This window comes from Oncorhynchus mykiss, chromosome 18, assembly GCF_013265735.2.
Source record: "Oncorhynchus mykiss isolate Arlee chromosome 18, USDA_OmykA_1.1, whole genome shotgun sequence".
NCBI classification, from domain to species: domain Eukaryota; kingdom Metazoa; phylum Chordata; class Actinopteri; order Salmoniformes; family Salmonidae; genus Oncorhynchus; species Oncorhynchus mykiss.
In genome coordinates, this window is record NC_048582.1 from 7,735,683 (window position 1) to 7,753,724 (window position 18,042).

At 47.4% G+C, this 18,042-nt stretch overlaps 1 protein-coding gene across 1 annotated transcript; it reads left to right on the forward strand.

The window, feature by feature from the left end:
* Window positions 1-7,112: 7,112 nt before the first annotated feature.
* LOC110511354 (interleukin-18 receptor accessory protein-like) lies at window positions 7,113-18,042 on the forward strand. Its single transcript, XM_036951397.1, has 8 exons — window positions 7,113-7,294; window positions 8,344-8,521; window positions 8,750-8,815; window positions 9,751-9,880; window positions 10,460-10,623; window positions 11,289-11,426; window positions 16,818-16,985; window positions 17,402-18,042. Exons 1-8 carry the CDS (start codon window positions 7,136-7,138, stop codon window positions 18,040-18,042), a joined length of 1,644 nt encoding a protein of 547 aa, XP_036807292.1. The 5' UTR covers window positions 7,113-7,135.

An 18,042-nucleotide genomic window follows, 5' to 3' on the forward strand; every position in this document is an offset into this window, starting at 1 on the left:
ATGGTGTGGGCTTACCCCAGCAACAGAATGGTGTGGGCTTACCCCAGCATCAGAATGGTGTGGGCTTACCCCAGCAACAGAATGGTGTGGGCTTACCCCAGCATCAGAATGGTGTGGGCTTACCCCAGCAACAGAATGGTGTGGGCTTACCCCAGCATCAGAATGGTGTGGGCTTACCCCAGCATCAGAATGGTGTGGGCTTACCCCAGCAACAGAATGGTGTGGGCTTACCCCAGCATCAGAATGGTGTGGGCTTACCCCAGCAACAGAATGGTGTGGGCTTACCCCAGCATCAGAATGGTGTGGGCTTACCCCAGCATCAGAATGGTGTGGGCTTACCCCAGCATCAGAATGGTGTGGGCTTACCCCAGCATCAGAATGGTGTGGGCTTACCCCAGCAACAGAATGGTGTGGGCTTACCCCAGCATCAGAATGGTGTGGGCTTACCCCAGCAACAGAATGGTGTGGGCTTACCCCAGCAACAGAATGGTGTGGGCTTACCCCAGCAACAGAATGGTGTGGGCTTACCCCAGCAACAGAATGGTGTGGGCTTACCCCAGCATCAGAATGGTGTGGGCTTACCCCAGCAACAGAATGGTGTGGGCTTACCCCAGCAACAGAATGGTGTGGGCTTACCCCAGCATCAGAATGGTGTGGGCTTACCCCAGCATCAGAATGGTGTGGGCTTACCCCAGCAACAGAATGGTGTGGGCTTACCCCAGCATCAGAATGGTGTGGGCTTACCCCAGCAACAGAATGGTGTGGGCTTACCCCAGCAACAGAATGGTGTGGGCTTACCCCAGCATCAGAATGGTGTGGGCTTACCCCAGCATCAGAATGGTGTGGGCTTACCCCAGCAACAGAATGGTGTGGGCTTACCCCAGCATCAGAATGGTGTGGGCTTACCCCAGCATCAGAATGGTGTGGGCTTACCCCAGCATCAGAATGGTGTGGGCTTACCCCAGCATCAGAATGGTGTGGGCTTGACCCAGCATCAGAATGGTGTGGGCTTACCCCAGCATCAGAATGGTGTGGGCTTACCCCAGCATCAGAATGGTGTGGGCTTACCCCAGCAACAGAATGGTGTGGGCTTACCCCAGCATCAGAATGGTGTGGGCTTACCCCAGCATCAGAATGGTGTGGGCTTACCCCAGCATCAGAATGGTGTGGGCTTACCCCAGCAACAGAATGGTGTGGGCTTACCCCAGCATCAGAATGGTGTGGGCTTACCCCAGCATCAGAATGGTGTGGGCTTACCCCAGCATCAGAATGGTGTGGGCTTACCCCAGCAACAGAATGGTGTGGGCTTACCCCAGCATCAGAATGGTGTGGGCTTACCCCAGCATCAGAATGGTGTGGGCTTACCCCAGCATCAGAATGGTGTGGGCTTACCCCAGCATCAGAATGGTGTGGGCTTACCCCAGCAACAGAATGGTGTGGGCTTACCCCAGCAACAGAATGGTGTGGGCTTACCCCAGTATCAGAATGGTGTGGGCTTACCCCAACAACAGAATGGTGTGGGCTTACCCCAGCAACAGAATGGTGTGGGCTTACCCCAGTATCAGAATGGTGTGGGCTTACCCCAGCAACAGAATGGTGTGGGCTTACCCCAGCATCAGAATGGTGTGGGCTTACCCCAGCAACAGAATGGTGTGGGCTTACCCCAGCATCAGAATGGTGTGGGCTTACCCCAGCATCAGAATGGTGTGGGCTTACCCCAGCATCAGAATGGTGTGGGCTTACCCCCAGCATCAGAATGGTGTGGGCTTACCCCAGCATCAGAATGGTGTGGGCTTACCCCAGCATCAGAATGGTGTGGGCTTACCCCAGCATCAGAATGGTGTGGGCTTACCCCAGCATCAGAATGGTGTGGGCTTACCCCAGCATCAGAATGGTGTGGGCTTACCCCAGCATCAGAATGGTGTGGGCTTACCCCAGCATCAGAATGGTGTGGGCTTACCCCAGCATCAGAATGGTGTGGGCTTACCCCAGCAACAGAATGGTGTGGGCTTACTCCAGCAACAGAATGGTGTGGGCGTATACCGGTCATTAAAAATATTAATGCGACTAGACCGCTGATTGGCCAGCTCGGCCAATGAGCCAACATTACATCATGTTCTATGAGGAAATAGCAAGAAGTGTATTTGAGATATAAGTTTGAGGTGGTTTTTTTTGTGTGTTTTGTTTTCTCAAATGTATGCATTGGCCACAAATATGAGTATAGGACATTACTTGAGTTAATGGAATATGAACTTCTAAAAGTGAGATTTTCACTGGACAGCTACTTTAAGACCCATTGACTCTGCTTGTCTAGTAGACAGAATAATTGTCTTTCTCGCTCTACCTGTTTCTCTACCTGTTTCTCTACCTGTTTCTCTACCTGTTTCTCTACCTGTTTCTCTCTGTTACTAGTGGGGGGCCAGACCCCCCCCCCCCCAAAAAAACCTTTAAGAGATTCAAGGAAAGACCACCCACAGTAGCAGGTCACACCTCAGTGTAGTTACGTACACTCCCAACAAAACATGAGACAGAAATGACATTGAGAAGAAATGCATGCATTCCTTGGCCCTGGTATTTCCCAGGGCTGCTGTGTGTAGGAGTCTGCTATGGTAATAATCCCAATAGAATCACCAAGTACATTGACATGAACCAGGAAGTTGACCTGGTGAACAACAGTAAACAGACTGTCCAGACAGGATATGTAGATGAAGAATTGGCTCATAATCCACATAGTATGAGTAGATGGGATTGTGACATGTGTTGATGAAGAATGGGCTCATAATCCACATAGTATGAGTAGATGGGATTGTGACATGTGTTGATGAAGAATGGGCTCATAATCCACATAGTATGAGTAGATGGGATTGTGACATGTGTTGATGAAGAATGGGCTCATAATCCACATAGTATGAGTAGATGGGATTGTGACGTGTTGATGAAGAATGGGCTCATAATCCACATAGTATGAGTAGATGGGATTGTGACGTGTTGATGAAGAATGGGCTCATAATCCACATAGTATGAGTAGATGGGATTGTGACATGTGTTGATGAAGAATGGGCTCATAATCCACATAGTATGAGTAGATGGGATTGTGACGTGTTGATGAAGAATGGGCTCATAATCCACAAGGTATGAGTAGATGGGATTGTGACATGTGTTGATGAAGAATGGGCTCATAATCCACATAGTATGAGTAGATGGGATTGTGACGTGTTGATGAAGAATGGGCTCATAATCCACATAGTATGAGTAGATGGGATTGTGACATGTGTTGATGAAGAATTGGCTCATAATCCACATAGTATGAGTAGATGGGATTGTGACATGTGTTGATGAAGAATGGGCTCATAATCCACATAGTATGAGTAGATGGGATTGTGACATGTGTTGATGAAGAATGGGCTCATAATCCACATAGTATGAGTAGATGGGATTGTGACGTGTGTTGATGAAGAATGGGCTCATAATCCACAAGGTATGAGTAGATGGGATTGTGACATGTGTTGATGAAGAATGGGCTCATAATCCACATAGTATGAGTAGATGGGATTGTGACATGTGTTGATGAAGAATGGGCTCATAATCCACATAGTATGATTAGATGGGATTGTGACGTGTTGATGAAGTCCTTTATGACTGATTACATTTGTCTTGTTTTGTGTTAATGTACGTGGTGTTTTAGTTCTGTTTTATCGAGACAGTATTAATTATTAAGCCTTTATTTGGGCATTTAAGCCTGGACATACAAAGTCCTTAGGGTCTATGGGACCTGGTCTAAAGTAGTGGACTATATGGGACACAGCCTCACTGATTCTGTCAAAAGTAATGGACTATATGGGACACAGCCTCACTGATTCTGTCTAAAGTAGTGGACTATATGGGACACAGTCTCACTGATTCTGTCAAAAGTAATGGACTATATGGGACACAGCCTCACTGATTCTGTCTAAAGTAATGGACTATATGGGACACAGCCTCACTGATTCTGTCTAAAGTAATGGACTATATGGGACACAGCCTCACTGATTCTGTCTAAAGATGTCAAACCAAGTCTTGAGAGGCTGTGCCAAAGCCTGTATCATTCATTACAGAACACATCTGTCCACCCTACTCTGTTTGCAATGTATTGGTCTATAGACTCACCACTGTTCAGTGTTACTAAGGTATTGGTCTATAGACTCACCACTGTTCAGTGTTACTAATGTATTGGAACTGTGCTTCAATAAATGTTTTTGACTTGTAACACAGCTGCCTTCTCTTACATCACAGATCAGCCTGGCATACTTACACATTTCACACTCCGTCTACCCACACCCACAGATGCACAGAATCCCAAAGATGGTGTGAAACTTCTAGAGAAGTAGAGCTCTCTGCATCTAACCAGGAAATGGACGTTGACACAGGAAACTGGTGGTCATGTTTTCTCATGGTGCATCTCTGAGGGAAGCCAGTATCAGATATGATTGGTTTCCAACCGTCTAAGAGGCAAGCTGCACAGACTAGTGGCTAAAGGAGAACAGAGCAGTGGAACGCAGGGAAACTAGTTCAGATGAGTCCCTTTTCATTTACTAGGAAAGGAAGGGACTGACAGTTATTTATCTGGTTTTAGAGTGGTGAAAGAGATTCTGTTTCCAGGAACCCCAGATCCTTGTGACAGTTAGGACACGCAGTGGTGGGTTTGATATTGGAATGAAGGAAGTGGTGGGTTTGATATCGGAATGAATGAAGTGGTGGGTTTGATATCGGAATGAATGAAGTGGTGGGTTTGATATTGGAATGAAGGAAGTGGTGAGTTTGATATTGGAATGAATGAAGTAGTACGGAGTGATGCACCCTGGACCGTCACTGGCTTTAGCAATCATCGCATGTTTTCTGCAGAGATACTTCTGTGAAAGTCTCTGGGACAAGGAAGAAGGTACTTATCTTTATTATCAAACAATTGTATAAAACAACATTTATAGATTTTTACCAGGTAGATATTCCATGTGCATGTAGACATATCATATGCCTTCAGTATTAATTGCATTATACGTACATCTGTGTGGAATGAGAGCTGTCTTTCTTGTGTGACACGTGTAGGTTTGAAGCCAGGCTCAGAGACGTACGGCTACAAAGCTTTCTCTGGGGAGGGGTTTGTCATGCAATGTACCAAACCACAGTCCGCCGGCCTCTGTGAGCGCCTCTACAACATCACAGCCAGCTCTGAGGAAGCTGATTGGTCGAAGGCCGAGGGGGAAACCAACAGAGACAGAGATGACGGGGCCGTGACAGGAAGGGGGAACGCGCTCTGGTTCTCTACCGTTACTGCAAAGGACTCTGGGAAGTACGCATGCCACACAGGGTAGGTAGTCTGTTGACGGTCTTTGGGTAGGCCCTTCTCTTTCACAGGATAGGTCACCTGTATTGACTCTGTTTGGGTAGGCCCCTCTCTCTGTTTCACAGGGTAGGTAGTCTGTATTGACTCTGTTTGGGTAGGCCCCTCTCTCTGTTTCACAGGGTAGGTAGTCCGTTTTTACTCTGTTTGGGTAGGCCCCTCTCTCTGTTTCCACAGGGTAGGCAGTCTGTATTGACTCTGTTTGGGTAGGCCCCTCTCTCTGTTTCACAGGGTAGGTAGTCTGTATTGACTCTGTTTGGGTAGGCCCCTCTCTCTGTTTCCACAGGGTAGGCAGTCTGTATTGACTCTGTTTGGGTAGGCCCCTCTCTCTCTTTCACAGGGTAGGTAGTCCGTTTTTACTCTGTTTGGGTAGGCCCCTCTCTCTGTTTCACAGGGTAGGTAGTCTGTGTTGACTCTGTTTGGGTAGGCCCCTCACTCTGTTTCCACAGGGTAGGTAGTCTGTATTGACTCTGTTTGGGTAGACCCCTCTCTCTGTTTCCACAGGGTAGGTGGTCTGTATTGAATCTGTTTGGGTAGGCCCCTCTCTCTGTTTCCACAGGGTAGGTAGTCTGTATTGACTCTGTTTGGGTAGGCCCCTCTCTCTGTTTCCACAGGGTAGGCAGTCTGTATTGACTCTGTTTGGGTAGGCCCCTCTCTCTGTTTCCACAGGGTAGGTAGTCTGTATTGACTCTGTTTGGGCAGGCCCCTCTCTCTGTTTCCACAGGGTAGGCAGTCTGTATTGACTCTGTTTGGGTAGGCCCCTCTCTCTGTTTCCACAGGGTAGGTAGTCTGTATTGACTCTGTTTGGGTAGGCCCCTCTCTCTGTTTCCACAGGGTAGGTAGTCTGTATTGACTCTGTTTGGGTAGGCCCCTCTCTCTGTTTCCACAGGGTAGGTAGTCTGTATTGACTCTGTTTGGGTAGGCCCCTCTCTCTGTTTCCACAGGGTAGGCAGTCTGTATTGACTCTGTTTGGGTATGCCCCTCTCTCTGTTTCCACAGGGTAGGTAGTCTGTATTGACTCTGTTTGGGTAGGCCCCTCTCTCTGTTTCCACAGGGTAGGTAGTCTGTATTGACTCTGTTTGGGTAGGCCCCTCTCTCTGTTTCCACAGGGTAGGCAGTCTGGTATTGACTCTGTTTGGGTAGGCCCCTCTCTCTGTTTCCACAGGGTAGGTAGTCTGTATTGACTCTGTTTGGGCAGGCCCCTCTCTCTGTTTCCACAGGGTAGGTAGTCTGTATTGACTCTGTTTGGGTAGGCCCCTCTCTCTGTTTTCCACAGGGTAGGTAGTCTGTATTGACTCTGTTTGGGTAGGCCCCTCTCTCTGTTTTCCACAGGGTAGGTAGTCTGTATTGACTCTGTTTGGGTAGGCCCCTCTCTCTGTTTTCCACAGGGTAGGCAGTCTGTATTGACTCTGTTTGGGTAGACCCCTCTCTCTGTTTTCCACAGGGTAGGCAGTCTGTATTGACTCTGTTTGGGTAGGCCCCTCTCTCTGTTTCCTGCCCTTTGATCAGAAGAAGTGAGAGAAGCTTTGGTGGAATGGACGGATGAAGTGAAGTAGTGTAACTCTCCAAAACATTGCCACGTCATTACATGAATTCTCTTCAAGACCAAAACGCCTTTACAAAGACAGTACACATGCGGTTACTTAATTTGAACCGTTTGCCTGGGTTTGATTTTGAAAAACAGTTTGCCTATATTTTTTTGACCTTTCCAAGACACAATGTGTGAATTTGAATGTGTGTTGTTATTATCACAGTGGTATGGTGATCCACGTCTATGTGGAGGTGCTGGAGAGGGCCAGCCTGGGGTGCAGGGACACAGAGGAGAACAGAGTCACTCTGGTTCTGGGCAAAGGTGGCAGGATCCCATGCCCTGGGATCAAATGTCGGACACAGAGGTCAGAGGTCACATGGTACAAGGTGATTATTCCAGCAGATTTTTGGATGGATGAATGGATGGATGGTTAGATGGTTGGGTGGATCGATGGATGGTTGGTTGGTTGGATGGTTGTGGGTGGGTTTGTGGGTGGGTGGGTTGGTGAGTGGATGGGTGGGTGGGTGTGTAGGTGGGTGGGTGGGTGGGTGGGTGGGTGGGTGGGTGGATGGGTGGGAGGTTGGGTGGGTGTAGGTGGGTGGTTGGATGGGTGGGTGGGTGGGTGGGTGGGAGGTTGGGTGGGTGGGTGGGTGTAGGTGGGTGGGTGGGTGGTTGGTTGGGTGGGTGGTTGGTTGAGTGGGTGTGTAGGTGGGTGGTTGGTTGGGTAGGTGGGTAGGTGGGTGGTTGGTTGGGTGGGTGTGTAGGTGGGTAGGTAGGTGGGTAGGTAGGTGTGTAGGTGGGTAGGTGGGTAGGTGGGTGGGTGGGTGGGTGGGTGGGTGGGTGGGTGGGTGGGTGGGTAGGTAGGTAGGTAGGTGGGTAGGTGGGTGGTTGGTTGGTTGGGTAGGTGTGTAGGTGGGTGGTTGGTTGGGTAGGTGGGTGGGTAGGTAGGTGGGTGGGTGGGTGGTTGGTTGGTTGGTTGGTTGGGTAGGTGTGTAGGTGGGTAGGTGGGTGGTTGGTTGGGTAGGTGTGTAGGTGGTTGGTTGGGTGGGTGTGTAGGTGGGTAGGTGGGTGGTTGGTTGGTTGGTTGGGTAGGTGTGTAGGTGGGTAGGTGGGTGGTTGGTTGGTTGGTTGGGTAGGTGTGTAGGTGTGTAGGTGGGTGGTATATTGATGGACTGCAGGTTTTACCTGATGTTTGTTTCTCTTCAGAATGTAATTATGGTATCATTCCACTGCATCTAAGACTTTACACAAACTCCTAACCTTTAGTAAACACAAGTACAAGCCTTACACACCCATGTGACCGGTTACACACCTGCTCACCTGTGACAGGTCAACACATGCATGGAATAAATAGACGAACGTACAAAGAAATGAACCAACGACTGAACAGGCAAACAAGTGAATAATGGCTTTTACATCATGGGTTTCTCTGCAGGATGCCAGGCCTGTGTGTGAGATACAGGATAAGAGGACTATCTCTGTGGTAGACAGGTATACTCTTCTGCTGGGCACTGTCTATGTGAGTGATGCTACAGTGTATTTCTGTGACTACACCTACGAAGAAAACGGGATCCCCTGGACAGTCAGGAGATCTGTTAACGTCTCGGTCATACGTAAGTACGGGAGGACTGTTGCTGCAGGCTCTGTCTCCCAACACACACGCCAAGATGAACGCACGCCCATACACACACCACACAAGAGCGTTCAGATGAACGCACACCCATACACACACCACACAAGCACGATCACATGCACGCACTTACGAATCGCACACACACCACACATGATCGTACACATACTGTACACACACATTCTAGTAAATGTCACTTTTACCTCCACAGCCGCTGACACCAAAGACCCTCCACAGATCACTTATCCCCATGGCAACGAGGAGGGCGTGGAGCTGGGTGAGTGCAGAGCCTGAGGTTGAATGATTGATTTGATGATGGCAGGTGTATAGAGTAGGATCACTGTGTTTCACCAGTTTATGGCTTCGTCCTAAATGGCATCTTATTCCCTATATAGGGCACTACTTTAGACCAGAGCCCTATGGGGTAGTGCACTACTTTAGACCAGAGCCCTATGGGGTAGTGCACTACTTTAGACCAGAGCCCTATGGGGTAGTGCACTACTTTAGACCAGAGCCCTATGTGGTAGTGCACTACTTTAGACCAGAGACCTATGGGGTAGTGCACTACTTTAGACCAGAGACCTATGGGGTAGTGCACTACTTTAGACCAGAGACCTATGGGGTAGTGCACTACTTTAGACCAGAGCCCTATGGGGTAGTGCACTACTTTAGACCAGATCCCTATGGGGTAGTGCACTACTTTAGACCAGAGCCCTATGGGGTAGTGCACTACTTTAGACCAGAGCCCTATGGGGTAGTGCACTACTTTAGACCAGAGCCCTATGGGTAGTGCACTACTTTAGACCAGATCCCTATGTGGTAGTGCACTACTTTAGACCAGAGCCCTATGGGGTAGTGCACTACTTTAGACCAGAGCCCTATGGGGTAGTGCACTACTTTAGACCAGATCCCTATGGGGTAGTGCACTACTTTAGACCAGAGCCCTATGGGGTAGTGCACTACTTTAGACCAGATCCCTATGGGGTAGTGCACTACTTTAGACCAGAACCCTATGGGGTAGTGCACTACTTTAGACTAGAGCCCTATGGGGTAGTGCACTACTTTAGACCAGATCCCTATGGGGTAGTGCACTACTTTAGACCAGAGCCCTATGGGGTAGTGCACTACTTTAGACTAGAGCCCTATGAGGTAGTGCACTATATAGGTAATGGGGATGCATCCTAGTCCTTATATCAACCCTCTATTCCTCAGGGGAGCCTCATAATCTGAGCTGTCAGGTGCATTTTGGGTTCCAGAGGACCTTTGACCCAGTGGTCCAGTGGTGGATCAGTTCCCATAGCAACGATGAAGGCATGATGAATCTGATGGAGATGGAAGCACAGTGAGTTGGATCTCATTTTTGTTGTTGATGCTCGTCATGTATTATTGTATATTAAGCATTAACATTAATGAATGAATGATTCATTCATTAAACTTGTTTTTGTCAGGCACCTACGTCCCAAAATGGCACCCTAGTCCCTACATAGTGCACAGTGTACTTTATAGGGAACATGATGCCATTTGGGCAACAACCAAATCAAATCAAATATATTTATATAGCCCTTCTTACATCAGCTGATATCTCAAAGTGCTGTACAGAAACCCAGCCTAAAACCCCAAACAGCAAGCAATGCAGGTGTAGAAGCACGGTGGCTAGGAAAAACTCCCTAGAAAGGCAGGAACCTTGGAAGAAACCTAGAGAGGAACCAGGCTATGAGGGGTGGCCAGTCCTCTTCTGGCTGTGCCGGGTGGAGATTATAACAGAACATGGCCAAGATGTTCAAATGTTCATAAATGACCAGCAGGGTCGAATAATAATAATCACATTAGTTGTCGAGGGTGCAACAGGTCAGCACCTCAGGAGTAAATGTCAGTTGGCTTTCTTGGTCGACCAGAGGGTCACCTTCTGTTTCCTCTCCAGGCAGGTGTGGGAAAGGAGTATTGAAGAGTTTGAGTTCACGGTCACCAGGACAGCTCAAATCCCAGAGGTGACCCAGCTACACCTGGACTCCACCTTCACCTGTCTGGCCCAGAACTCTGTAGGCAACAGCAGCGCCACCATCAGGCTGACAAGGAAATCTGCAGGTACCAGAAGAATACTGATGGGGTGCATCTCAATCATCTCTCCTTTCTCCCCAAGTGTGCACTTGTTCACTTCCCTTCATGGATTTTGAATGAAATGACTGTTTTATGACAACTCCCTCTGGCACCTGCCTGGTCCAATCCAATGCTTTTCAATTGGTTGGGAGTAACGGACAAGTTCACACATCTAGAGGAAGTAGAGATTATTGGAACGCAGCCCTAGTCTCTCATTGCATCTGATTTGGTTCTGGGTACCAAGGTTAGCCTACCACGAGTCAGATCCATTTTTCAGAGAACACTAGCAATGTATTTTTTACTTAATAACCATATCTTGTCATACTGTTATCTGAGACAACAACGCTCCTATGTGTTAGAATTAAACAATAATGCCCGAGGGGGTGTGGTATGTGGCCAATATACCACGGCTATCGGCTGTTCTTATCCACGACGCAATGTGGAGTGCCTGGACACAGCCTTTAGCCGTGGTATATTGACAGTATATCACAAACCCCCAAGGTGCCTTATTGCTATTACAAACTGGTTACCAACGTAGTTAGAGCAGTAAAAATAAATGTTTTGTCATACCCGTGGTATACGGCTGTCAGCCAATCAGCATTCAGGACTGGAACCACCCCGTTTATAATGTGTATTTTGTAATGTTGTTTCAGTTTCCCGTGTGCTGGTGATAGTGTGTCCGGTGGTGTCTCTGCTGTTTGTAGCTGGGATGGGCATTACAGTGCACGTCTACTGGCTAGAGATCTCTATTCTCTACAGAATCTACCTCCCATACAAACAGACCACCACAGGTCAGAAACACATCTCTCTCTCTCTCACTCACTCACTCACACACACACACACACACACAGACAGACAGACAGACAGACAGACAGACAGACAGACAGACAGACAGACAGACAGACAGACAGACACAGACAGACAGACAGACAGACAGACAGACAGACAGACAGACAGACAGACAGACAGGATAAGATAAGATAAGATAAGATAAGATATAAGGAAAACAAATCACAGGATATCTTAATTTAGGGTTTTCTCCTCCCATTCTTACCAAGTATCTAATGGTTGATATATGGTGCCCATCTCCTCCACTCCCAATCTTACACACACATGAAAACACACACTGTCAGATAAAAGCTATCTAGCATCTAGGCAAACCTCAAATCTAGCCATCAGGAAATGACTGTTTCAACTTGACTAGTTACAACCTCAAACCACACAGAAAGATGGCTGGGTGTTCTGGAAAAAAAAGCCAGTTGTTGTCAGTTCTTTGAAATTACGTCATAACTGTCATAACTGTCCTAACTGTTCTAACTGTGATCACTGTCCTAACTGTCATCACTGTCCTAACTGTCATCACTGTGATCACTGTCCTAATTCTCATCACTGCCCTAACTGTCCTAACTGTTCTAACTGTGATCACTGTCCTAACTGTCATCACTGTCCTAACTGTCATCACTGTCCTAATTGTCATCACTGTCCTAACTGTGATCACTGTCCTAACTGTTCTAACTGTGATCACTGTCATAACTGTCATCACTATCCTAACTGTGATCACTGTCCTAACTGTGATCACTGTCCTAACTGTGATCACTGTCCTAACTGTGATCACTGTCATCACTGTCCTAACTGTGATCACTGTCCTAACTGTGATCACTGTCATCACTGTCCTAACTGTGATCACTGTCCTGTGATCACTGTCATAACTGTCATCACTGTCCTAACTGTGATCACTGTCATCACTGTCCTAACTGTGATCACTGTCATAACTGTCATCACTGTCCTAACTGTCATCACTGTGATCACTGTCATAACTGTCCTAACTGTGATCACTGTCATCACTGTCCTAACTGTGATCACTGTCATAACTGTTCTAACTGTGATCACTGTCCTAACTGTGATCACTGTCCCAACTGTGATCACTGTCATAACTGTCATCACTGTCCTAACTGTGATCACTGTCCTAACTGTGATCACTGTCCTAACTGTGATCACTGTCCCAACTGTTCTAACTGTGATCACTGTCATAACTGTCCTAACTGTCATCACTGTCCTAACTGTGATCACTGTCCTAACTGTCATCACTGTCCTAACTGTGATCAATGTCCTAACTGTGATCACTGTCCTAACTGTGATCACTGTCCTAACTGTCATCACTGACCTAACTGTCATCACTGTCCTAACTGTCATCACTGCCCTGTCATAACTGTGATCACTGTCCTAACTGTCATCACTGTCCTAACTGTGATCACTGTCCTGTCATCACTGTCCTAACTGTGATCACTGTCATCACTGCCCTAACTGTGATCACTGTCCTAACTGTGATCACTGTCCTAACTGTCATCACTGTCCTAACTGTCATCACTGTCCTAACTGTGATCACTGTCCTAACTGTCATCACTGTCCTAACTGTCATCACTGTCCTAACTGTGATCACTGTCCTAACTGTCATCACTGCCCTAACTGTCATCACTGTCCTGTCATCACTGGCATCACTGTCCTAACTGTGATCACTGTCCTAACTGTCACCACTGTCCTAACTGTGATCACTGTCATCACTGCCCTAACTGTGATCACTGTCCTAACTGTCATCACTGTCCTAACGGTCATCACTGTCCTAAATCAGTCAATTCGGGAAGTATCCTGAAATTGTAAAAAGAACACCTATTTTCAATGATTCATCAATAAACTGTATTGACCCTGTAGATGAATGTCTCTTCTATCTCCTTCCCTGTATTGACTGTAACCTGAATGTCTCTTCTGTCTCCTTCCCTGTATTGACTCTGTAGATGAATGTCTCTTCTCTCTCCTTCCCTGTATTGACTCTGTAACCTGAATGTCTCTTCTCTCTCCTTCCCTGTATTGACTCTGTAACCTGAATGTCTCTTCTCTCTCCTTCCCTGTATTGAATGTCTCTTTCGTCTCCTTCCCTGTATTGACTCTGTAGATGAATGTCTCTTCTGACTCCTTCCCTGTATTGACCCTGTAGATGAATGTCTCTTCTGACTCCTTCCCTGTATTGACTCTGTAGATGAATGTCTCTTCTCTCTCCTTCCCTGTATTGACTCTGTAGATGAATGTCTCTTCTATCTCCTTCCCTGTATTGACCCTGTAGATGAATGTCTCTTCTCTCTCCTTCCCTGTATTGACTCTGTAGATGAATGTCTCTTCTCTCTCCTTCCCTGTATTGACTCTGTAACCTGAATGTCTCTTCTCTCTCCTTCCCTGTATTGAATGTCTCTTTCGTCTCCTTCCCTGTATTGACTCTGTAGATGAATGTCTCTTCTGACTCCTTCCCTGTATTGAATGTCTCTTCTCTCTCCTTCCCTGTATTGACTCTGTAGATGAATGTCTCTTCTGACTCCTTCCCTGTATTGACCCTGTAGATGAATGTCTCTTCTGACTCCTTCCCTGTATTGACTCTGTAGATGAATGTCTCTTCTCTCTCCTTCCCTGTATTGACTCTGTAGATGAATGTCTCTTCTATCTCCTTCCCTGTATTGACTCTGTAGATGAATGTCTCTTCTGACTCCTTCCCTGTATTGAATGTCTCTTTCGTCTCCTTCCCTGTATTGACTCTGTAACCTGAATGTCTCTTCTCTCTCCTTCCCTGTATTGACTCTGTAACCTGAATGTCTCTTCTCTCTCCTTCCCTGTATTGAATGTCTCTTTCGTCTCCTTCCCTGTATTGACTCTGTAGATGAATGTCTCTTCTGACTCCTTCCCTGTATTGACTCTGTAGATGAATGTCTCTTCTCTCTCCTTCCCTGTATTGACTCTGTAGATGAATGTCTCTTCTGACTCCTTCCCTGTATTGACCCTGTAGATGAATGTCTCTTCTGACTCCTTCCCTGTATTGACTCTGTAACCTGAATGTCTCTTCTCTCTCCTTCCCTGTATTGACCCTGTAGATGAATGTCTCTTCTGTCTCCTTCCCTGTATTGACTCTGTAACCTGAATGTCTCTTCTGACTCCTTCCCTGTATTGACTCTGTAGATGAATGTCTCTTCTGACTCCTTCCCTGTATTGACTCTGTAGATGAATGTCTCTTCTGTCTCCTTCCCTGTATTGACTCTGTAGATGAATGTCTCTTCTATCTCCTTCCCTGTATTGACCCTGTAGATGAATGTCTCTTCTGTCTCCTTCCCTGTATTGACTCTGTAGATGAATGTCTCTTTCGTCTCCTTCCCTGTATTGACCCTGTAGATGAATGTCTCTTCTGTCTCCTTCCCTGTATTGACTCTGTAGATGAATGTCTCTTCTGTCTCCTTCCCTGTATTGACTCTGTAGATGAATGTCTCTTCTATCTCCTTCCCTGTATTGACCCTGTAGATGAATGTCTCTTTCGTCTCCTTCCCTGTATTGACCCTGTAGATGAATGTCTCTTCTGTCTCCTTCCCTGTATTGACTCTGTAGATGAATGTCTCTTCTATCTCCTTCCCTGTATTGACCCTGTAGATGAATGTCTCTTCTGTCTCCTTCCCTGTATTGACTCTGTAGATGAATGTCTCTTTCGTCTCCTTCCCTGTATTGACCCTGTAGATGAATGTCTCTTCTGACTCCTTCCCTGTATTGACTCTGTAGATGAATGTCTCTTCTATCTCCTTCCCTGTATTGACTGTAACCTGAATGTCTCTTCTGTCTCCTTCCCTGTATTGACCCTGTAGATGAATGTCTCTTCTGTCTCCTTCCCTGTATTGACTCTGTAGATGAATGTCTCTTTCGTCTCCTTCCCTGTATTGACCCTGTAGATGAATGCCTCTTCTGTCTCCTTCCCTGTATTGACCCTGTAGATGAATGTCTCTTCTATCTCCTTCCCTGTATTGACTCTGTAGATGAATGTCTCTTCTGACTCCTTCCCTGTATTGACCCTGTAGATGAATGTCTCTTCTCTCTCCTTCCCTGTATTGACTCTGTAGATGAATGCCTCTTCTGTCTCCTTCCCTGTATTGACCCTGTAGATGAATGTCTCTTCTCTCTCCTTCCCTGTATTGACCCTGTAGATGAATGTCTCTTCTCTCTCCTTCCCTGTATTGACTCTGTAGATGAATGCCTCTTCTGACTCCTTCCCTGTATTGACCCTGTAGATGAATGTCTCTTCTCTCTCCTTCCCTGTATTGACTCTGTAGATGAATGTCTCTTCTGACTCCTTCCCTGTATTGACTCTGTAGATGAATGCCTCTTCTGACTCCTTCCCTGTATTGACCCTGTAGATGAATGTCTCTTCTCTCTCCTTCCCTGTATTGACTCTGTAGATGAATGTCTCTTCTGACTCCTTCCCTGTATTGACTCTGTAGATGAATGTCTCTTCTCTCTCCTTCCCTGTATTGACTCTGTAGATGAATGTCTCTTCTCTCTCCTTCCCTGTATTGACCCTGTAGATGAATGTCTCTTCTGTCTCCTTCCCTGTATTGACTCTGTAGATGAATGTCTCTTTCGTCTCCTTCCCTGTATTGACCCTGTAGATGAATGTCTCTTCTGACTCCTTCCCTGTATTGACTCTGTAGATGAATGTCTCTTCTGACTCCTTCCCTGTATTGACCCTGTAGATGAATGTCTCTTCTCTCTCCTTCCCTGTATTGACTCTGTAGATGAATGCCTCTTCTGTCTCCTTCCCTGTATTGACCCTGTAGATGAATGTCTCTTCTCTCTCCTTCCCTGTATTGACTCTGTAGATGAATGTCTCTTCTCTCTCCTTCCCTGTATTGACCCTGTAGATGAATGCCTCTTCTGTCTCCTTCCCTGTATTGACCCTGTAGATGAATGTCTCTTTTGTCTCCTTCCCTGTATTGACTCTGTAGATGAATGTCTCTTCTCTCTCCTTCCCTGTATTGACTCTGTAGATGAATGTCTCTTCTGACTCCTTCCCTGTATTGACCCTGTAGATGAATGTCTCTTCTGACTCCTTCCCTGTATTGACCCTGTAGATGAATGTCTCTTCTGTCTCCTTCCCTGTATTGACTCTGTAGATGAATGCCTCTTCTGTCTCCTTCCCTGTATTGACTCTGTAGATGAATGTCTCTTCTGACTCCTTCCCTGTATTGACTCTGTAGATGAATGTCTCTTCTCTCTCCTTCCCTGTATTGACTCTGTAGATGAATGTCTCTTCTCTCTCCTTCCCTGTATTGACTCTGTAGATGAATGTCTCTTCTCTCTCCTTCCCTGTATTGACTCTGTAGATGACAAGGAATATGATGCCTTTGTGTCCTACGTGCCCAGCTCTTCCTCTGAGGAGGCGGGGAGAGGAGGAAGAGAGGAGGCGCTGGAGGTGCTCCTGCCCAAGGTTCTGGAGGGGCAGTGGGGCTACCACCTCTTTCTGCTAGAGAGAGACCTGCTGCCGGGCGGAGGTGGGTTCTAGGTTGCATCCTATTCCCTATTTAGTGTACTACTAAAACGTAGGGTACCATATAGAGAAAGGCTGCCATTTAGGACGCATATTAGTCTGATCCCAGACCAGTTTGTGCTGTAGAGCCAGCCAACGCCCATAGGAGTTGGCTATACTGCACAAACTGATCTAGGTTCAGGTTACAGTTGAGCAGGCCATGTGAATAGAAACAGTCACATTACCAGAGTAGACTGTAAAACATTACCGTTGACAGTTGGCCTAGAGATGGCAGCTTTGAAATGAAATGTATTCTGAAGAATTTGTGGTTCACAGAGTCACTGTTCTACTGTCAGATTGGGACAGTCTGCATAGCTATCATGTCAGCCTGCCAAGCATGACACTTGTGTGGTGTTTGTGTTTGTGTGTTCTGTGCTTTAGCGTATACAGAGGATGTGGTGTGTGCGATCCGCAGCAGCAGGCGACTGGTGTGTGTCCTGAGTCCTGACTACCTGGCCAGTACCTGTCTGTTTGAACTGGAGACAGGCATCAGAGCCTTACAACAAGACCCACACTTCAGACTCATCCTCATCTGGACCAGCCCCAACCCCAGCACCACCAGCCCCAACCCCAGCACCACCAGCCCCAACCCTAGCACCACCAGCCCCAACCCCAACCCCAGCACCACCAGCCCCAGCACCAGTCCTAGCCCCACCAGCCCCAACCTCATTCCTAGCCCCAGCACCACCAGCCCCAGCACCAGTCCTAGCCCCACCAGCCCCAACCTCAGTCCTAGCCCCAGCACCACCAGCAGGCCTCTATCTCTACCCCTGTCTCACACCCTGGGCATGGTGACTCCAGCCTCACCGATGCCCCCACTAGTTCGGAGGGCCATCAGAGTCCTGCCTGCTCTGCACTGGACCCCCCAGGACCAGGGAAGGATGATAACTAGCTCCAACTCTGGATCACGGTTCTGGAGATCCCTCCACAAGGCCATGCCAGCCCAGAGTGGGACTGGGACAGACACACAGACACTGTTAGACAGACACACAGACACCCAGGACAGAGGGACTGTTTTGTAG

What these genes read in the sequence shown, in the direction of transcription:
- LOC110511354 (XM_036951397.1), top strand. Translation starts at nt 7,136, where the DNA reads ATGGTGATCCACGTCTATGTGGAGGTGCTGGAGAGGGCCAGCCTGGGG. An exon ending in CAGAGGTCACATGGTACAAG is followed by an intron (nt 7,295 to 8,343) that starts GTGATTATTCCA and finishes GTTTCTCTGCAG; the next exon opens with GATGCCAGGCCTGTGTGTGA. An exon ending in ATACAAACAGACCACCACAG is followed by an intron (nt 11,427 to 16,817) that starts GTCAGAAACACA and finishes TTGACTCTGTAG; the next exon opens with ATGACAAGGAATATGATGCC.